At 33.5% G+C, this 23,848-nt stretch overlaps 1 protein-coding gene across 2 annotated transcripts in view; it reads left to right on the forward strand.

The window, feature by feature from the left end:
- The window catches only part of LOC134533907 (endoplasmic reticulum mannosyl-oligosaccharide 1,2-alpha-mannosidase), a 29,440-nt gene extending 16,052 nt beyond the window's left edge, over positions 1 to 13,388 (forward strand). For both annotated transcript variants that reach the window (XM_063371695.1, XM_063371696.1), the window contains exons 8-11: positions 377 to 503; positions 4,087 to 4,251; positions 10,049 to 10,189; positions 12,566 to 13,388. In XM_063371695.1, coding sequence (XP_063227765.1) covers positions 377 to 503; positions 4,087 to 4,251; positions 10,049 to 10,189; positions 12,566 to 12,784 — 652 coding nt within the window. In that variant the 3' untranslated portion in view covers positions 12,785 to 13,388. The remainder of the gene's footprint in view (positions 1 to 376; positions 504 to 4,086; positions 4,252 to 10,048; positions 10,190 to 12,565) is intronic.
- Positions 13,389 to 23,848: the final 10,460 nt, after the last annotated feature.

Genomic DNA, 23,848 nt, shown 5'->3' on the forward strand with positions numbered 1-23,848 from the left:
AAACAATGTGCGAACTAAAAATATGGGCAGCAGATCAACACTCATTTGATCCTACAAACAAATAATTCAAAAGTATAAATAAATCTGATGTTCAAGATATTATTTTGCATAACCAAACATATATGCATGCACGCATGTGCACACTGCACATATGCACACACACACGCGCGCCAAGGTTTATTTCCACAAAAGGAACAATGAATTTTCATAATTCTGAAAACTATTTTCATTTAAAGGTGAACCTCAACAAAGAATTGATTTTGTTTCGTTTCCATGAAAGTTTGTTATTCATTAAAGAATTACAGTATTCTCGCAGTCTTAAAGAGTGTGATGGGTTATGTATAGTACAGAAAAGGTATCATGAAACAATCTAAAGTTTCAGGGATGACTACCTGGAAGCAATAGCTGGGGTTCAGAAGCTGCTGGTCAGAAGAACCAACCCCAACAAGTACTTATTCGTCGGAGAGCTTCTAGCTGGTGGACGGGACTTCAAACCCAAAATGGTAAACCTTTATTGAGTGTTGCTCAACAGTTTTAACCTTTGCCTATTTAACTGTCTGTTGAAGGAAGCTAAGTTGGCTCATACTGAATTGGAGTTTTTGGTATTTATTTGTACTCAATTAAATGGATAAATAAAATGCTTCCCTAAAAAAGGATGTACCAGTCAACCTAAAAGTTCATTTTTCAAATATTATTAAGAATTTAAAGCCAAAAAATAACTACGTGATTGTTACCACTTTTGTTAATACGGCCTGTATTTCATTTTGACTCTAGTTTTATTGGTTATTAAATAAAGGTGTAATGATTTTATATTTATGAGGTATTAACTAAACTTACATGCAACATAACTTTCATGCAAAAGTAATGTGAGCTCTCTTTACATAATTGAAAAATTTAAGACTCCAAGTGGTTTAAAATTGCAAACTGGATCTTGTTTGAACAAAAAATTGACATAATAAATTTACCCACAGTCTTTTTCACAAATTGAGGAATTTCTGTACAGCCATTTATTTTGTTCAGTTATGAATATGTGGCGTGGCTCAATTCTTAACATCGGGAGCTAACAACAGTAAACATCCCAATGATCCCTTAGCCTATGATGCCAGCTTCCTTAAATGGTCTCAAATTTAGGCAACATATTTTTAATAATTGACTAAAGTTTAGTGTTGATGTTTGGGTAATGACCTTGAATGGTAAAGGGTATAAATATTTTGGGCACCTTGGAACTAAATAAAAAGTAGATTTAATATTTAGTAAGATGGATTTGTTGTGGCTGTTAGTATTACCGTATTTACTCGCATATAGGTCGCGGCAATTTTACCAGATTTGATGGGGGAGAAATGAAGTGCGACCTATATGTGAAAAAAAATTTAAAAAATTTTTGAGGAATTTTTTTTTGCAATGCAGTAGAATCCCGCCGATGCGACCTCCCTCTGATGCGTCCATTCCGTTTATACGACCGTTTTTTTTGATAAATCGTGAAAAATTTGAGCAGAGAAAGTCGAAAATTTGAGTAAAATCGGCTGAAAAACAAGTCTGTTACACTTTGTTGGGCGCTATGTGTTCACGTTTATCTTGGCGAGAGCTGTACTGTAAGCAGGCAGGCATACAAAAGACGGCTAAAAATAGATACCACCCTTCTAGACTAAGAAACTCGTCCGGCCAGGCTGGCGGTAGCGGCGGCTTGACGTCTTACCTCTCCCATCCCCTGCTAATTCTTCAAGGCTCATCCCTCCCAGAGCCACAAACCATGTAAAAATACCCTTACCCCCTATTACAAATAACATTTCAACACATTCCCTTCCTTATTTCAACCTTCTGCGTGAGAAACTGTCAGCATCCTCCTCCCCTCCCACACTGCGTGCGGCAAAAGCCAGGTTGTATAGTCCATTCTCGGTAAAATAAATATTTTTATGGGCTTATACGACTGTCCTTCGCCGTTAATAAATACTTTATAAGTTTAAGTTATTATGATACAATTTGTTTATTAGTCACACAGCAGTTTCTGCTGAAAAATCACTAATACCTCGAATTTTATTGAATAGAAAAATTTAGCAGGGCCGTAAATATATTTATTTTACTGCATAGTTACTTTTCCATCTGCATTCGAACGTGTTTTTTTCTTCTTCTTTTTTTTACGCTGTGAAGGGTCGTGGAAAAGATAATTGCTTGAGCTGTCAAAATAAACATTGCTGAGGGCAAGGGCGGGAGCGCATCCTGTCGGTCTGTCGCTGTGATTATCTACTCCAAAAACATGTCTCAGCATTTCAGGATAGCATTGTTCTTATATCTTTCGTTTATAACCGAATGTTTTCTACCTGATCCACACAAGTTCCTTCGCCTAGTTTTGAACGAAAATAACAACCAGCCGGCTAGCATAGCCGAACTCGCGTGACGTGAATTCACTTAGCGTGAGTATTTATGGGAACCCATAACGAAAACCGCTGTAGATATAAAAAATCATAACAGGTCTTTTTTATTCATAATTAAATTTGCTACAAATTTTATTCTGTGCATTTTTTTCAATACAAAGCACTGTTTTTGAGTTATAGTCTACAATTAAGACATTTTAAGAACTCTGGAATATAACTTGACTTCAATTTTCTATATTCGGTTATTACGAGTACTTGTTGTTACAACAATTTATCACGCTATTATCAGCTCTCGTAGTAGTGGAGTTTTACAGTACCCGTTAACTCTTTCAAGCACGGCGCGCAGGCCGTTCGCGTCATTAAATTACCGGTGCGATCTATATGGGGGGAATCTTAAATACCAAATTCAAGACCTCAAATTATGGGTGCGACCTATATGCGAGTAAATACTGTATTTCTATGTTAAATATAGCACTACAAATACTATTGTTCTTACTAGGGATGGACCAGTTGAATGCTCGAATTCACAGAATATCCAGTATTTGAAAGTTTCGGGATTCAAGGAAAATATGGAAGTTCAGCTAACATCATTGTATGTACTCCTTAACTTTGTGATGTAAATACGACAAATATTTGCAGTAACTGCCTTAACGCAAATATCTACACATTGTGGAAGCCGGTAACTTTTCTTAATTCCTGTGCGGGATCACCCCTCGTACAGGGGCCATCTTGCCTCGCTGACAGCTAGAACTCAAATTTTATCATGCTAGGCAACCAAAGAAGACTGATACATAGACAATAGTTTTCAACCACTTTTTCTACTTGGTAGCTATTGCCAATCTGTAAAACCAACCGTAAAAATGTTGTGTGTGCAACAATATAATAAAAAAGGAATGAAAACTGAAAGCATATTCTATCCTGACTATAGTAAATTACTCTGAGAACAACCATTAAACTGTGAGAAATTTAGTTGTAGTATAGCTGTTTTACTAACTCAATACATTAACATTTATAAAAAATATTATTTCTCTTTTAGCACAATAATAAATACGAGAGAAAAACTAATTAAACAAGTAAAAATCAACCATGTCAGCAGTCTCAATACTTACGCATAATTTTATAATTCAAGACTCTAAGTGGATTGTAGTTGCAAATTGGGTACTGTATACCCAAAAAAATTTATATTCTAAATTTACCCAAACCATTCACTTTTTCACAAGTTTAGGACTTTCTGTACAGCTGTTCATTTCATTAAGTTATGAATACCATAAAATCTATAGTATTTTAAAGATTTGAGATAAAAGGTTTTAAGAAACATTTTTGGGGTAATATGGTAAAGTCAATGATCTCTAAGGTTTTATAGGTCTGTTTGTGTTTTTCTTAGAACCTATTCTATTAATCTTCCCCAATATATTGTAATTATGTTATGTTACGTATAATCTTGCGAAACTTAGTTTGTGAAATGGATGTATAATTTTTAAATACAACAGTAAATATTTTTTTACTTCTTGACTGTTATATTTTCGATCCTTGAGACCTAGATTTGGATTTGAGTGGTAGGTTCTATTTGTGATTGGATTTGACCCATTACTAGTGCAATTACTTCCGTAGGAAATATTTTTAAATGTATGTATAAAGTACAAAACTCAACTTTGGGCTGATAAGTGATGAATATTGGAAGGTCCTGAACAGCAGTGCCGCGTGCTGCCCACAGGACCACCTGACGTGCTACCTGCCGGGCACGCTCGCGCTCGGGGTGCACAGCGGCCTGCCCAAGAGCCACATGCGGCTGGCAGAGGAGCTGCTGTTCACCTGCTACCAGACGTACGCCCAGCAGCCGACCTTCCTGGCCCCGGAGATCACCTACTTCAATATACAGGTGCCCTTGTGGTCGAGTCTCGTCCGCGAAGCACCTTAAACATCATTACAGTGTTTTATCGCATAACTGTCACACATTTGATCTAAAATCAAGTTTGGAAAGTAGGTGGTGCGAGCTTTATGTGGGAAGGGAATCTTTGTTGAAGTAAAATTATTCATAAGAACAAAACCTATTCATGGAAAGTACGTTTAATTAAAACGTAGAGTATGCAAAAACACGCCAAACAATTTAAATTCAATTCATGCAACAAAAAACATATTTCATTCAACTTTAAATAGAAAATTGAAAACGGTGTCCAGAACGTGAGCCGGAATTTACGCATAACTATCGTCGTAGTACACACTAACCATGAAAGAATATGTGCTATCAAATTTAGTTTACCCGGCACTAGACAGAGCACGCGTGTAGCATGCAGTCGGCGAGATATCATTATCGATATTCGACTACGTGTGCGCCGCTCTATATGGGAAGCAACATAACCAAACATAAATGATGCCAACTAGCGCTGGCTACATTTTTATAAGTGGTACACGGCGGCAACGCAGACGATCAAATAAAGGAAATGACATTTAAAAACATTTTTAAAAGAAAATTTACACGTCAGACAACTTCGTATTTTGGTTAATTAAATAAGTAAGTGGCAATTTTCGAAAAAATATTAGATTTATACTTTAAAATAAATCATCATTTTAAACGGAATAGATACCTACACAAAGCACTCAGCATCTAATAGCGGGACCAAAAACATCATCAGAGGTTTTCGCGAGAAGTTTTTTTTTTATCCCAATTTTGACGGCCAAAAATGTAGGTGCGACGATTATGCGAGTGCGACGATTATGCGATAAAAGAGGGTAATTTTTCTTCTCGATATTTACAAAAAATTAGCTAATCAAAAGCTCTGGCCACAAAGGCTATGTCACAAATGAATAGAGGGTTCATTACCATTTCAATATGTATGCAAAAAAAACAGGTTCACATGTAGGCCTGTGTGAATACAATTTTTTTTGATGTTAAGCGATAATCAAATTGAATGTTAAAAATATATGTGTAAATTGAATTGAATTGCGAGTATGATTCCTGTCGATGCTGTATTACACTAATTTCATAAAATACGAGATGGAAAAAAAAAAGTGAAAAAAATAATTATTTAACATTTTGAATGTTTGAACTGATTAAGTTATCAACCAATTGGGCCATATGTATAACATAATTTAATAAAAATTACTATATATTGAGCATTCACAAATGCAATTGTCATAGATTGATTTTTTTAGGTACCAAGTTATTTACATCAAATATATACAACACAAAAAAAAATTAATATTTTCCAGAGTAAATATTAGGCTTCCAATTGTTTTAATGATTTACTACAAACGCAAAGCTTCACATCTGACATGGAAGCTTTGCATCTCAACCGAAGCTTCAAATAAAACAAATATAAAATTTCCTAGTAAAGTCAAATCAAATATTAAAAAGAGCTATTGATTCACTTAGTCGAAGCTTCGCACATGCCTAGTTCTCAAATCATCCTACGCTACTTTGGGTACGGGTTTAACAGCCGCATATATGTACAGTCCATTCCAGTTTTTCCCAACAGTTTCGAAAGATTTTATGGAAAAAAAAAATCACTGCCTCTAACAACATCCATGCACACATAGCCAGGTTAAAACTCTGTCAATTTGGCTGCTGATATCAAGAAAAATAGTCCCGATACATGGAGATATTAATAGAAATTGTTGTGTTATAAAAATGGCTGGCCACTGAATTAATGTGTTTCTTTTTGTTTATGAACTTTAGAGTAAAATTTTGTATAAAAGTAACGTAAGTATATATCTGACAATTTGATAGTTTCATGTGATTGATGCATGCATTCTAGTCACACTATGCTCAGTTCTGTGTTAGATTTTCCATCTAGGGGAGGGATATTGAAAGTTGAAAGTAGATTTTGGATAGAATAAGGCTGATACCCCTTTTTCTAATACTGATACGCCGATACCACCTCTGATACCTAATACTACAACAACCAACATTTATAATTCCTGGCCACTCTTTATAAAAAAGTAGTTTAAATATAATTTTTTTTTGTAAATGTTTTGGTGAGTACCATCATTTTAGTAGTAGTAGCTCATTGAAACACTTTACATCACGTATTTTTTGTATAAACATTCTCGTATTTACTCATAGTTAACAGTAGACATTTAATTATTAAAATTTTCCTTTAATAATACAAGTTGATCGGCAAGTATTTAACAAAACCAATTTGTGCAGGTATTTTTTTTTTGTATACCACCGATACCTGTGCCGATACCTTGTCATTGGCTGAGTGCTGAATATCGGCTAATATCCGATACTAGTATTGATATCGGAACAGAGCTCCAAACATGTTCAATTAAAGGTGATGGTTATGAATATGATGATGCGATCAGCCCAGGGACTGGACTGTATCCTAGCCATCGCTATGGGTTTATGACCACAGTGTGACTGGGGCAAACTAGGCAAGGTAAAACAGCTGTGGTTCACCATTGCCTTCTGCAGAATAGAGGTGAAGGGACAACACAGTATGGCATCACAAACTTGAGTCAGACATGCTATGTATCTTCATGTTTTTTTTTTCAAAAAACATTTATGCATTAGGTGTGTTGAAATTATCTATATTAAAATGTTTAAAGCTTTTTGAAATGACAGTGATATTTCAACATAATTAATGTGACATGCATGAAACATGCATTGATCACGTTAAAATTTCTTTCTGTTACTGTATTAGGCTTACACTAAAACACAAAGTCTTACTTTAACCCAAAGGTACATATCTCAGTGCCTTACCATTTTTAACATAGCTTTCAATTATTCCTTTATTTTCTGCCAAATTGACAGGGCGTTTGTATTGAATTATATGAAGTTACAGGTTGTTAATCTTTTTTAAAGGTTGAGATACTTTACTGTACACATAATGTGATCCTTTTTAGAAGGCTTTTGTGGTTTAAAGTAGTGATGGCCCGATATTCGATATTCGATATCGGAGATCGGTAATATCGGCACATTTTTCAATATCGGACATCGGTAATTACTTGCGATATTTTGACAACCGATGTTTGCTCTCGCCAATAATACATAACGTTAACCGTAATTCCAAGCTTATTTTCCACGGGCGTAATTTATCTTTCTTCACGTCACCATATTACCTAGTAATATTATCCACTGAAACAATTTCAAGCCTATTTCTTCTTTCTGATACTGCAATGCATCCTGACGGTACAATTCTTCCATGTGTACACAAATCCCAGTCATTAGTGCATATTTATTCGTTTCAGATATTCGCAAAATGTTTTCGCTTGATGAATTTTCGAAGTTCACTAAGTAAACATAAATTGAAAATACAGTAGAGTCCCTCTAATCCGAACACCGCTAATCCAAAAATCCGCCTAATCCGAACAGGGCAAGGACAAAAAATTTAATTTTTTTAACATTTAAGAACTAGGAAAAGTAAAGAAAAACAAGTTTTTTTGTGTAATGTTGTACGTTTATTAATATGTACATAAGAAACTTATAATTTATCTATTTCACTGTCTAACTGAAAATAGAAAAATATATGATTTCGTACATAGTACTTAAATACATATGTAAGTATTGAAAATTTTTGAATTTATTTATATACTATATGTAGAATTATTGTTCTGTACAGGATTGACACAAAACAAAACGTAAAAAAAGCAAACCATTATTTAAGAGGCAAAGTCAGTAATCTTCCTTTGACGCAATGCACTAAATCGGCTTGAAAATGCAATGTTTCGCCAACGCCGCATAAACATAACATTTGTTGGGGTTGCATCGGCATGTTGCTCGATGTAGCGCAAAGCCAGATCAAGGGCACTGGCTGCGGCAGTGTGAGAAACAACATCGGTCGGCGCGTTCCCTTCCTCCTCATTGTCATCTGCATCGAGATCAGTTGACGTTCCCTGCACAGCTGCTACGATATATTCATCTGTGTATTCCTCGTGGCCACAGTCGTCAATGGCCGTCCACTTTTCAACGCACTCTTCTGCATTTTCGCAACCTGGTACAATTTTTTTCACTAGTTGAAGAAGTCCAAACTTTTCTTTTGCCGGGAGGAAGACCATTTGGACAAACTCTAAATGAGACCAGAGATTTTTTTAGAGAATCCGTAAGCCTATGCGGGAAGGAGGATGGGGGCTTTGTTTACTCTGGTTGAAGTTCACTGCCCTTTCGCTAATATACACTCACGAACCGCCCTTCATTTCGACCTAATGTTATCACGTGGTGTAGGCTGTTGTTTTTGTTAAACTCGGAATATTTGAAATGGTAGTTTAGGCTATTTGAGTAATTAAAAATATTATATGATACTAAATATGTACGCTAAATAATAAAGGTGTATTTTTCGTCTGACTTTTCATTCATATTTGACATATCAGACACTAAACACGCCTCAAAAAGACAATATATGGCATCATATGACAAAGTTCCGCCTAATCCGAATTTTCGCTAATCCGAACAGGGTTCGGTCCCAATTAGTTCGGATTGGCGGGATTCTACTGTATAAACGAAAATAATTACGATATTTAATTTAATAAGTGGTGTGGCTGTAAGTAAACATGAAGAAGAATAAAGTTCCTGCTTGATATAACAGGCATTTTCTTTCTGTGTCGTTTCCTGGTCGCCAACTGCTGTTCTATACAAAGACGTTACGTAAGTTTTACAAAAGCTAAAATATGAAATGTGTTTAAGTAGGGCAAGTTGCAGCAAAGGTATTATGTTGGCTATATTGAGTGCATTGCCAACAACATAAATAAAGATGTGTGGTTTTATAAACTCTGCAGTACGCTTCAAAGTTGTATTGAAATTACTTTTCACGTATTTTTAACGTGTTTTCGCACCAATAAATGGAGTGATACACTTGAACAATGGTCACAAAATTTGCTAATTGAAGACCTTCCTTTCTAGCGTGTCGTGTACTGTGATGAAATATTACAAAGGGTTCAAAAGTTTGATGTTTTTTGGACGGTATTTTTTGTAGATTACAGTTGAGACACTGGACTAAGTACATGCAGTGACTCGTGAATTTTAATTTAGAGAGCTTATTTGTAGGCCATTATGATAATTTCATTATTAGCTTTCATTTAATGTGAATTTACAATATTTTACAATTAATAAAAATAATATACATTCACATAAGTATGTTTTATTAATATTTAACATTTTTCATTATTGTCTCTAACAATACTCCAGAACCACAATTGTATAGAATCAGTGTTAGAAATCAGATAGGTCTATTATCTGAATATCGGGTATCGGGTATCGGATCGGTAAATTTGGAAATATCGGAATCAGTATCGGTATCGGGTTTTTGGATATCGGGCCATCACTAGTTTAAAGTCAAAAAATTTTTCCCCTTCAAAAACTTCTTGTTATTGTTACAATATAATAGTGTCTGGCCTCATTGGATGTCACTGACCTTACAACATTCTTTTATTATTTTTATGTTAAAGAATGCATTGAAGTTGAAAGATGAAGATTAAAAAAATGTAAATTAAATGTATGCACATGCACAGATATTTGGTGTGTTTTTTTAAATTTTTTTAATTTTTTTTTTTAATTTTAGAAATATTAAAAATTTAAATTTTGAAACTGTGTTTGATTTGACACTGCATGCAGTACATATTTTTTTTATTTGTATGTTGAACGGAGGAATGCGGTGTGAGTCAGTAATACCCTACTGCTCTGTTTTCTGCCTGATCTCTCTTGTGTACTGACGTGTGTCTGCTGCTCGTTGACATTGCAGGAAGGTGCGAAGACTGACTTCTACGTGAAGACAAACGATGCCCACAACCTATTGAGGCCAGAGTTCGTAGAAAGCCTGTGGTACATGTATCAGTTGACGGGCAACCGCACGTATCAGCAATGGGGCTGGAACATATTTCAGGTTAGTTGGGATGCAGATATTGTTTCCTGCCACTGTTAAAGAGGTTAACATTGATAATTTTTTTCACATAAAAGTAATATAAATATATATATAATATTTTATCTACCAAATATGTAGCTGAATCATATTTGTTGGTGGATAGTGAGTCAACTGAGACATTTTTATGAGTACATAGTTTATGACACAATGAATACTGTAGTGCAAAGTTGAAAAAAAAAAAAAGTTTGGTCCACCGTTTATTATTTTTGAATGTGGCATCAGTATAAAAAGATGACTGTCTACAGCAGCCAATTAAATTTTTTCAAAGTTGACGGCAATTTAAAAAAAAGATGGCACTCCTTAGTCTTTATTTAAATTTGACGGCATATAAAGATGACGGTCCCTAGCAGCTGACTTTATTTAAATTTGGCGCCGGTAATAAATATGGTGGCAACAGTTGACTACATATTTTTTAAATTAGTCGCCAATGATTATAAAAAGATGGCATCTAAAAACTTTTAACACATAAGTTTTTTAAAATTTGAATATCCTGCCATTACCCATTAGGCCATTACTATAAAAAAAAGATGGTGGTGTGCAGCAGATGATATTTTTTTTAAATTAGGCACCAGTAAAAAAAAAGATGCTGGTTTTTAGAATTATAAACATTACTTAGGGCGCACTTCTGGGTGTACCACCGCCAACTGAAAGCATATACGTATTCCTTATTTAATTCTTTCTCTCTCAACAGACACTATGGTCTAGTGGCTAGCATCTCTGCCTACCAATCTGAGTCCCCGGAATTTTATTCTTAAAAATAACACCACACTAGCGTTCCTAGCTCCGTAAATATGAACCAATATGGCCGCCGCCTGTGACAGCAGTAGACAACAAGTGCCACGCCCCACACCACGTGGTGCCAGGTCCACCTCCCCCCCCTCCCCTCCACCAGACACACCAATCCTCCAGTTGCTTTGTTTACGTGTGGTCGCCAGACCGGCCCTGCTACCCTACTCTGATTCAGGTATTATGGGAAAAGAAAAATTCTATTAAGCACCAATCAAGACACTTCAGTGCTCGAGTAGTGAACGAGTGAGCTAGGAATGCAAGTGCCGTGTTTGGAGTAAGTCCTGGGAAAAGACGAGTTAACACACACTCAACATCCATGTTTATTTCGAAAATTACAAATTCATTTGAAACTGATTAACCTCAACACTATTATGAAACCCAAAATAGGTGATTTGTCTCATCTACGAGAAGACACTGTGATGACATTTGGCTGCAGTGATGAAGACATGCTGCCAACCTTGGCAGAAACAAAGGTCCTGTTCCACAAGTACGGGGTGCCAACAGTCACAACTTCAGTACTTGCTTACATTTCTGGTGACTGTTTCTACTTTTTTACATGCCCAAACAAGGCAAGTAAATCAAAACCAAGAAGGATGTCTCATGATTGTGTACGGTTACAGACTTCAGGCAACCACCTTTGCTCAGTTACATTGACATAGGTCAGGGGGGTAGAAACAAAATGGGTGTCTCATAGAAAATAAATAAGCCAAACAAAATTTGTGGTTAGAGTTAGACCATAAGAAAGTTTTACCTAAGGATGTGAGAGAGAAACTTTTTAAATTTATTTATGTAAATAAATTTTACATACAAAAATTATGCACATTATGCATATAATTTGGTCATTTAAATAATTCCTGTAATTACATACAATTTACATTTCTTACAATAAACTTTACTTTTGTACAGACAGTATCATTTGAGACAGCTGGCATGTACTAATTGTATGTTTTTTATGTAATGCATTTTGAGGGTGTGCCAAATAGATGGTTGACCATGTAATCTTTTTTTCTACTTTTAATTTTAAAAAAAAAGTAAAAAAATACATTGATCGAGGAAACAAGACAGGCACATAAATATTTAAAATGAGATTTTGGTACTTCAAAACAGAATGTTATTAGATATGAGAGTGCACTAAAAGTACGTAATTTAATTTTAAAGGATTTAAAGTCAGAATATTCTGATCCCTTTAAGATATTTTACATTTATCACATCAGTAGTTCAGAATACACTACTTTCGTTAAGTACAAAAACCGTGGGTATTTACAGATGCCTTGTATTGAAATTTTACAGAGTGTGTTTGGTTACAGAGGATGTCTCGTTTCTGCACCATGGGGTGATTTACTCCCAAAAAAAGTTTTCTATCCTCATTCCAGGTGATGTTTGTGCTGTTTCTCGACATATACCTTACCTAGTCCCTACCGTTTATAGTGCTGGTCAGTGATTGGTGTCAAGCTGTTGGCTAACAGATAAAGCTCATATATATATATGTACACACACAATATAAAAAAAAAAAGATGTATCAGTAGAATGAACGCCCTTGTGTTTCAGGCTTTTGAGAAGTACGCAAAGGTCACGAACGGCTACACGTCGCTGGGAAACGTGCGAAACACCCTCAACACGAGGCCACGCGACATGATGGAGTCGTTCTTCCTGGGCGAGACGCTCAAGTACCTGTACTTGCTGTTCAGCGACGATCGCCACCTCATCAGCCTTGACGATTACGTCGTCAACTCGGAGGCACACCTGATGCCCATTTACGACACGTGATGAATGCACTGGACTTTGTTCGCCGGAGTGTTCCTCTAACCTACCATTGTGCCACACTTGCGCATGGCGAGTTCACCACGCATTCACAACGGCAGTTGTTGGACTTGTTCGTTTTATTGCAAGGGAGCATCAAAACACGTTGTTAAATTCGTGGCTGATGATGTGTGGTCAGTATTACTGTTATACTACATGTCTTACAATTACCATTGAAATATACTTCTTGGATTTGAAATGCCCTTGGGCCTAAAGTCGTTTTGTAATTTTTGATGCACTACTGTATATACTGTTGGATTTAGTAGTGCATTAAGCAGGAGAAGTTTTCAAATGATCCTTTTTGACGATTATTTGATTTGCATACAGTTTTGGTATGGAATGTGGTAAACCATAAAAATATAACCAAAGAATACAATTACTTGCTGACTGTGTTTTAGCAAAGTGTGAGACAATAATGATAAATAGCATTTGCTCTGTCTTTATTTGAAGCTAGTAAGATGTACTAAATTGAACTATGTATTTTCATGGTGCCAATAGAGTTGTATGCAGGAAAATGTAGTGTGACCATGTCAACATTGTGTTGTGAGATTTGTATGTAAAAAAAGAAAAACTGAAAGAGTTAAGTACGTGCATGTCACATAAAGCTCAACGGAACATTTAGTTCTGTGTATGATTACACTGATACAGTACCGTATAGTCACAAGGATTTGTCGCGAGGAAAAATAGTATTGGATGGCACCCATAATTATTACAATACTAATGTATGATATTTAAGGTTCCTGGCTTCTGCTACTTAATATTTTGGGAACAAATGATTTAGATAAAACTTTTATGGTTCTTAAGATTTGTAGTTCATTGGTTAACATTTTACTTTTAACTCAATATTTACTATGCCAAATCCTTGTATCCGATACTACTATTGATACCTGATACTGCAATTAACTTTATGGATAAGGGGGGAGGGGGAGGCATATTCTAGCAATTCCTGCCACTGCCCATCCTTCCCTTGCCGTTGGCTCTGTTCCATGTGTCCACGCGAACGTAAGACTTGTTTGACAGTAACAGAAACTGCCACCCATTCCTGGAAACAATACTCTCACAAGCAGGCCACCGGGAAAAGGTTAATTTAATTACCGGTGTGTTCAAATGCAAGTTTTTTTTGACTTAGTGTTTTCTTTACAAAGGAATAAATTACATGCCTGGTTGAAAGTTCAATATTGTATGTGAAGCAAACTGCGGCTCGACAATTTGTGATATAACCTTTTTGAAGTAACAATTTTTTATTATTAATTTACTGAAAGCCTTGTTTTTTTTTTAAATTGAATTTTATAAGTTATTCCATTTACATCCGTTACATGCAAAGTCTCGCACGTTGAGCCTGCAGCACCGCGCTGTTGAAATAAAAGTGACAGTGCTGCCGAAAATCATCACAGTCAGAAGGCAGTGCCTGAATTTACCTGAAGCATATACCTATACATACTTTTCCCTGGAAGTGGCTTCAAAAGGGCTGTCGGAACTGTAAGTTAAGTACATGCACTAGCACGCAAGTAAATAAATGTATGTATTTCTTTGAGGGTGTGTTTATAGTTTGATACTAAGTTTAGAAATTGTCAAAATCTTTTTTCAAACAAGTTAGACTTATACTTTTCTTATTATTTATATTGGAATGTATGTGAATTTATTACATGATTTATAATCATGGTCTTTCAAGTTGGGCTTATATTTTACTTATTATTTGTACGTATTGTGTTGTACGTGACTGTATTACAAGAATTAGGATTTTTGTCTTTCTGAACAATTTCTTAGTATGTATTATTTATTGTATGTCAAAAATAACAGATGCAAGATAATTAACTTTTCTATTGTCATGTTTTTGTCACAAAGTGAAGAATTGCATACGGAATTATGTTTTTTTTTTGGGGGTGGGGGGGGGGGGGGGTTAAAAGAAGACTATATACAGACTTGTTTTTTTCGCATAGCTTGGTTTGGTCACATCTTGCAGGACTGGTCAGTTTCTGAATAGGTTGTTTGAGATGTTAAATAATGAAACTAAATTATTATATTTTGTAAAGTTATTACACTTGTTTAAGTGTTTGATACAAACAAGATTAATTGGTGAATATAACACCGAAAAGCATTTCAAGATACCACATAACACCATAGTTCAAGGTAATACACAATGCAACATCAAAATACAAGTTGAATCATAAAATTAGGCTAATATAACCAAAAGTAATTCAAATCATAAAAAGGTCATCTTTCAATAGTTGAAATTCAATGAAAAAATTTTTTCCCGCTAATGCTATAAACATAGTGCATATGTGGTAAAAATTAATTTACTTTATTTGATTGTGCTCCACATATTGAATCACTTTTAAACTACAATTGCTCACATTAAAAATTTTTTTTTTTAGTGAATCTGGTTTTTTCAACTTAATTACCAAATATTTTATTGTAGAAATGTTACTTTTTTAGATATAAAAATATTACGAAACAGAATTTATAAGAAATTGAAAACATTAACACAGGTATATCCTGTTTTAAAAATGTAATCCAACCAAAAATTAAACTTAAAAATCTTTTCTCTAGTGATTAATAATGTAAAAATGAACAAAAGCAAGGTCAATATTAGTCTAGGATACCATAATCAACAGAATAGGGTTTTGCTATTTACAAGAACACATTGAACAGAAAATGCTAATATGTTAAATACGTAGGTGTAATAAATAGATAAATAATAAACATTAGCCTGTGTGTGACTCAGTTTTAAGCAGTGTCCATCTGGCGATTAGTTTCTTCTATCGAAACTTGGTGAAAAGGAGGAAGTTGTATAGATCTGTTGAACATATTTAGCCACAAACATAACAAAATTGGGACTCATCAATTACATGTTTTTTTCTTCCTTCTGGGGGATGATACCAAGTGATCGTCTGAATGCAGGCCAACCCTGAACACCTACCTATACCGCAAACAATGACAGCTCTGGCAAGTATTATCTCTAGGCCTGTGCAGATACTAGTTTTTTTTGAAGCAAAGCGATTATCGAATCAAATTTTTTAAATATTTACGAACTCTAATTGAATTGCGAGTATTGTTCTCGGTGAAGCTGTATTACACTTATCTTTTAAAATACAGTATTGAAGTAAAATATTGTTTTAACATTTGTAATGTTTGTGCGGCGCATTCTGCCCCACTATTCACATCTCTTGTGATAGGTACTTCTTAATGTGGGAGCCAGTGCGCTGTGTGTTTAGTCTGCCCGCCTCACAGCTGTGTCTTGAAGGAGAAGGAGATCCAAACACTGGCTCTCTATCTCTGCTCACTGGCGGCTAACTTCTTTTAAGAAGGCATCGAGAAGCTTGGGTCATGATATGACGAATCCCTCAATCGCTTTGGCGATTATGTAGGAAAATAAGTAAGACTCAGCGGAACTTTTGGTAGTAAAATTTTTACGTTATGTAAATTTGTCTTTATATTACAGCCCATCGAAGGTTGAAAACAAAACAGCCCTCTTTTATTGAACAACAATGACTCTCGACCTCAATTTGGATTGTTACACAATGTTCACGTGAAACAGCTTCTTTACTCTTCGAATGCAAACTAGTATTCATTATTTTGGAGTGTAAGCATTTGAAATCAAATCAAAATGTTTGAAATTTTGAATATTTGCACAGGCCTAGATTCTCTATCTCTTTTTGATCTTTGAGGATATTTTTAAACTCCTCTTGATTGTGTCTCGAACATAAGGAAAAAAAAAATCCTTTTCACACACTTATAGTTTTAAAGATGTCAAATGAAATAATGTTCCAGGTTACTATTTCTGATTCCATGATTTCAATTTATATAACATTAATTTTACATAAAAATTATATTTAAAAAAACTTTTTTTTTTCTTATTGCTCTTAAAATGTAAAGGGTAAATTGGAGCAAAGTTGCACAGTGGTAAGACTCTTTACTTGCACTACTGAGAACTTTGATTCAAATCCTGCTCTCTTGTTGTAACCACAAGCAGGGGGCTTACATATGGGGTTAAATTGTGGGAGGGGAGGGGAAGCTATATCACTTCGCTTACCGACAAAAGGAAATAGTAATTTGAAAGCAAACAGCAGGTAAAGTGATTTCTCCTCCTTGCTGAAATGAAATTCTGCGTATGTTCCTGACCACAAGTGCAGTATATGAAATTGCTTTTGTTTGTAAAGTGCTTGATGAAATTAAGTTTTTTAATTAATGTGGGCAGGTGAATTCTATGAACCTTTAGTTTTTAAGTGCATAACTACTTTAACTTACTACAGGAAGTTATCTTAGCTGAGAACTATTTAAAGTGCTCAAAAGTACAGTATTTGTAGTTATGAAATTTGCTCCCAGCAACTGATGATGTGTATGCTATTGTAGTGTTTTAAACACAGGTCCTACCTAATATTGGTGCATGGTACACACTAAACTTCTGTAGTCAAATTTATTGTTATGATTTTGAATTGTATAAATATGTACATATTCTTATTGTTTTAGGAACTAAACTGTTATATATTTTTTTGGGGTTTTAGAATTAGATTGTGTATTTAGTCATCTCTTGCCACAGTGATTGTATTTGAATTTTTTGAAATAATGGCACATTTGTGTTTTATAGTCATTTATTGTTTTTTTGTTAGTCTATTGTAAAGTGGTTTTATGAATTGTGACACAATTGCAACAAATTGATTTTGAATAGTATGGTTCAAGGAAAGGTTTAATCTAGTCCATCTTATTTGATAGGATTTTGTTTCTGCAAAATAAACTATGTATCTTAAAAATAGTTCAAAAAACTTGTCATGTAGCAGTATAAAATAGTCAAAAAAATTTCAGCTTTTGGAATGCATTAGTTGAAGATATAGTGTTTGGTTGATTCTTAAAATATGTATGCCCATTCCAATTCTAGTTTTGATTTGTATATTTGGAATTTGATTCCTCAATTTTGATTATGATCCTGATCCAACAGTCTTCATACTCTTTGAGCTCCTAAGTAAATTAACAATTACCACTGCTGTTTCTTATGGACAGTGAAACTACAATCAGTATGTTTTATTTCAAAGTACATTTAATGCAGTGAATAAAAGTAGTAACAACATAAATAATATTACAGAAATTGACTGTATTATTTTACTATGGCAAAAAATATATTTGTTTGAATAGGGTTATGTGAATTCTGATACTTGTGTAATGAAATGAAAATGATACAATAGTTACAGGACTTTCATGGAAATGAAATAATAATGAAAATTCTGTTCCGAGTTTCACCTCTATGAATATTGTTTTCGGAATATTAAAAAAATGTAGTATTACCTGAACCTGAAACTAAAACTTTTAAACTAATTATGTTTTGTTTTACTAATGCAAAATTTATTTATTTCAAAATTAAAATTTCTAAAAAATTTTAACGACCAAATAAAAATAAACTATATTGTGTGTGAGCTTAGCAACAGTGAGATTTTAATTAATTTGGAGTAATTTTGAATGGTGGGTTATTTTATGTTTGAGATAGTCTTTTATTTAAGGTCATTATATTGCAGAGGTGTCCATACATGCTAACATTTGGTTTTATTGCTATCTTATAATTGATTTTGTCCTACAATTGAAATTCTATATTAGAGGTTGTGTTATAGTTGTCATATAATTGCATTTGTTTGATTATTAAGGTTGTTTTGTATAATGAAAGGTCTTCAATCCTGCATTCCTTGGTTTGATTCATTCTGTTGTCCGGTGCTAATCAAGCCGCACGTGTTCACATTTTTCTGAGTGATTCCAGGTTTTGACTTTGGCCATCGAGTTGCATAACTGCACTGCCTGCATTTTTAGTTTACACAGTGTTTATTGTTACTGTCGGTTTTCATTTCATTGCAATGTTTCCTGTTTTGTAGTGGGATAGATTTCAAATTTCACACCTTGCCTTTCACGAGTTCATTACCGTAATGATTTTTTGAAGAACATCAATGCTCATCTGTATTATTTCTTTCCATAGAGCTACTTATTAAAACATGTTGTAAATACCATAGTACTGTATTTAAATATTTCTTTGGTGTATTGACTACATTGATGTTCAATAATTCGGCACAATCGGTTAATCTTGAAAAATCCCTTTTCTGGCTTGGCTGTGATCCTGAATGTGCTTTATTAACATCCTTTCACTGTACTCAAGCTAGTCCCGAAACAGAGGTTGTTTTATAGTGAAGGTTGTCTAATATTAAATATACATATCCCTTTTGATTCAGATGTCCGTTCCACAGAGTCACATTACAATCTGTTATTTATTGTCAATCTCAGCTTAAATCAAAGTTGTTTTATGTGCAAAAACATCTTATATTCAAAGTCGCTTGAGAATTGAGATTGTCCTACATTCTAGATTGTCGAACATCTGTGGATAACTTATATTTTAAGGCATCCTAAATTCAAAAGGAATTTATAAACAAGGTCATTCTATTTGAAATATTTCTGACTGGATATGGTGCTACACATTTAAGGATTTCAATTGATAGTTTAGGTATTAGTTTGTTCTTTTGTGAAGAATGTTATTTTTTAACTTGTTCATTATTTTCATGTATAAACTTATCAAACATTCGTTACATACTCAAATATGCATTCAACTTGAAAGTTTTGTTTTATTGACTTGTATTAATAGAAATTCTAATCTAACTCTAAAGTTAGGATTCTGTTTTAATTTTCTATATTCTTCTTCCCAATATTGTACTATTACTGAATATTCAGATTCTCTTATGATTTAATTTATATAAGGTGAATCTTTCTATGAATACACTTTGATTAATGGAAATTTATTGTGATGACACTAGTAGTTGTAATCACAAAATTGTGCTGTAAAGTTTAAAAACTAGTGTTCATTAAGTTAAGAATTATAGCTTTGCTTTAACTTATTGATACAAAGTTTATTAATTTTGTTTACATCCAATGAAAGACAGTTTACAGTATTAAATGAGAAACTATTGTTCATTGAAATAGATGTACAATTCGTTGAGTAAATTGCTTACTAGTTAAAAAGAAACCTTACTAATTAATCAAAACCATAATTAAATTAACAAACTATGTAATTAATTAACAAAATAAATGTTTTAAAGTTAATAAAATGTTATTAAATGAAAGATTATTTCTATTTAATACAAAAAATGCTATTAAATTATGTTAATACCATGATCTATCATTTAAAATCCAATTAATTATCCATCCTAATAAATTTTAAAAGCCCTGATTAGTCACACAAAATCTTAATTTAAGTCATTGACAAATTGAACTTTTTACTAAAAATTAAAAAAAAAAGTGATAGTTTTGAGGTTTTGTTACCCAAATTTGATTTCCTAACCCTTGGAATCTCAACTCTTCAATTCCAACAGGAATCAATCAATGAATTGGCTGAATCACAAATCGGAATCGATCCAACACGATACGTTTGAAGATACACATTTAAAGTCTCTGTGACTCACTTGTTTCTTGTGCAGGTCTGTGTAATGAAACATATTTCTGGCAGGTATTTTGACATGCATATGTAGTAATGCAATATATATTGCGTATGCGATTTACCGCTGTCTTAGCTCACACAGTCAAGACATAGCAGCACTGTGACACTATGATGATAGTTTTTTTTTCTAACCTATTAAATACTTCAATTTGAGTTTCTTTAGGTCCTCACATTCCATTACTTAAGACTGGAAAATGCAGTTAGGATTGACCTAACACTTTTTTGAATGGGAAAAACAATTTTTCTAACACCATTTTTTGTTTTGTTTTGAAGATGTCAGCAACTTCAGTAGCAGAAGTTTTAGTATTGTAGAAGACAATAACTGTTCAGTCTTATGAAGTTTCTATTCTAGGTACAAAATTTTAAATGTAGGAAACAGTACCAAATTTCTGAAATTAAGCTTGTACACCTTGTAACATTGCTGGCTACCTGTGTCAGAAGTTAGGTATGCATTTGCATGTTACTATGTCATTTGGTTTTAAGCTGCAGATTTGTTTTATGTATGTGAGAAGTCATTTTAAATTAATATAATGTACATATATATGAGCAGTAAGTAATGGTACATATTTTGAGAAAAGTTTATTTTTTAAAATTTTTACTATGTGTCTATTCTAGGCTGAAATTAGGTTTTAAACATTTCCTGGTATTTCTTATATGTTGAAAATAATTTTAATTACATTGTTGAAACACTGAAGTGTAACATTGTTATATTTGTTTGAACCTTTCTGTAATGCATGTGAATTAATTTCTTGGATCTTTAATTTTTTTTTGTGTAAAATATTTGGTAACCTGTGATTTTCAGATTACTTTGCAATAATAAGAGATTTGTGTGGTTTTAGGTACAAAAATAATTTTTTCTGTATAGTAACTGTAAATTAAAGTGTTGTAATTTTTGGGGAAGGTTGGACATTGATTAAAGATGGTGCTAACATGTGCTATTTATTTAACTTGCTTGAGGAACTGGACCTGTTCTTATTGTTATGTGTATCAACTGTGACTTTCTATCAGCTGGGAGCAACAGTTCAGAAATTAAAAGAGTTGCCCAAAGTACTGTTGATTATTGCCCGCTTGACACCAATAAAACTTTTATGCGTCCATGCATTGTAGCTGAATTTCAACAATTTGGTATTTTGAAGATTTAGACTATTCCATGTCATTTATGATTCTGTGAGCTTGTACAGTGCATAAGTATCTTGTTTTCTAATATGTAGCTAGTCACTCAGTGATAAGGGTCATTGTTATGAACTTTTCTCATTTTAAGCTGAAAATACAGACTGTTTATTGCAGCATTTTTTTTTTTTTTTTTTTTAATTATGAACACTACCAAAACATCATTCATCAAAATACTTTTTTATATTTATTTCTTCACATTGTGTTTGATACCTACCTGAACTAAAGATTTTGAAGATTTTTGTGAGTTTTAATCTATGCATAATTATACCTTTCTTCAATCTTAAACATATGGGGTTTATAAGTGATAACAAAATATGGTAATTGTGTAATTCATTACAGTTTTGATTTCACCACCCGGTTTTGTATCTCATTACATGCACACACAAGCCTATTTATAATTGAGACATCTCTAACTTATCCTGTGAAATATTGTAGAATTATAGTACCTACTATGGTATACAAAAAATTTCATAGTCTACACAGTAAAAACTCATTACAAATTACCTGCGGGAAAACTCACAGTAATAAAATTATCTTGTTAATAAATTGAAAATGCATTTTCTGGACTACTGCCACGTTTGGATAGATGATTTTTCTGGAGTATCGAACGTCAGTATATTTTGAACCAGTATAGTTGGAACTAATTGTAAAAACAGGAAATGTAAAATGCAACTTGCTAGAAAACAGGCAACACTATATTGAAATGAAAACTGACAACTAAAAACACTGGCAGCACAGTAACGTGACCAGGCAGCAAGGTCATAGTGCTGAACTACAAATTATGCAGAGCCATAGAATACTGGATCAAAGACTCTTCACTGTAATTTATAGAGAGAATTATGTTAAAGTATGGTACTTTGTAATGAAATTCCATTGAAACCACAAGATGCCTCTTACATGCAGTAAACTTCAGCATTTAACATCAAAGATTTGAGTAGACATTTTTATTAGAATTGAACTGTGTGAATTTCCACAAATATAACATTTTTAAAACTTAATTTACGCCCTAGCAATCGTGGTCACATATATTTAAGATAAAAAAAAGCTTTGAACTTATATTCAAAAATATCATGTACCTATACTTGCATCAACATGAGTTCAGTTTTATTTAAAAAAAAAAAAAAAAAAAAAAAAAAAAAAAAAAAAAAATATATATATATATATATATATATATATATATATATATATAATGGTGTTTCACACTTCTGTCTTGAAATGTGATGCAGCTCATGACCAATGTTATTCTTTTATATATTTTATTTTTTATTTCATGTCTTTAAGTAGAAAATTTTTGAGAGATATTACCTACTTAATAGACTACATAATTAAAGAATGTGCAACTGTACTGGAAGTGGACGACAATAAGTATGAGCTCCTGCCATATCAATTCCTTTATAATTTATTGTATTCCCAGGGGCGCAACAACTAAATTTCCCCTATTGAAGCGAGGGGTCCGGGGGTCCTCCCCCGAGAAAATTTGTATTTCAAGGTGGAAAATGGTTTGATGTAAGTTTTTGGACATACGCCATTGCTAAGAATGGCTAAGAATGGCGTATGTCCAAAAAATTACATCAAGTCATGCACTCCCATTGCACAAATCTTTTAAAGATAACGTGGAAAATGGTGCTATTTAAGCAGTTTTATTATCTAAAAATTGATTACACAGCACTTTCTTTGCCCCCGTTTGCCCCTACTTCAAGGTTTCAGAGGGGGTGCAAAATACCCTTGCCCCCCCCCCCCCCCCTTGTTGTTGCGCCCCTGTGTATTCCTACAATAAATTGCTTGAGTTGTGCCTTGAAGTGAGTTTATGCTTAGATTTTTCTATCTAACTGTGCAAACTTTGCATTTAATTCACATTTTATAAAAGTACTAATATGGGAAGTTAAGAATTAGTTTACAATAAAGTATTTCGGCATTACAAGTACAACCCCATTTTTTCTTGTGTGATATCAGATTTATGGAGTAAATGCATGCGAGTCATTTTTAGTTTAAATGCAAGCAATAATGGAGCAACTTTTACATATTAAAAAAAAAGTGTGCAGTGAGTAAATTTTGTTTAAAGTAGACATTTAAAATCGATTGTCATAGATGTCTAACCATAACATCGATTTATTGCTTATTTTGAAAAACTGTCTCAGCGCTCAGCCTACATCTGGCATTGCATTGACGTAAAAGTAGCAAAACATACTTTTGTCTAGTATAAACCAGAGTAACAAATATCATATAGGTAACCCCCTACATTTGTCTAATATTGTGTTTAACTGCTACATGATTTAGTAAATATGTATGTAATAAGTATTTTTAACAATGTGTAATGTTTTCAAATAATCTGTTAACTAAATTAAGAGGTCTTTCTAATAGTTATCTAACATTGATTTCAGCTATCAATTCTATAG

Source organism: Bacillus rossius, chromosome 7 (genome assembly GCF_032445375.1).
Source record: "Bacillus rossius redtenbacheri isolate Brsri chromosome 7, Brsri_v3, whole genome shotgun sequence".
Classification (NCBI taxonomy): domain Eukaryota; kingdom Metazoa; phylum Arthropoda; class Insecta; order Phasmatodea; family Bacillidae; genus Bacillus; species Bacillus rossius.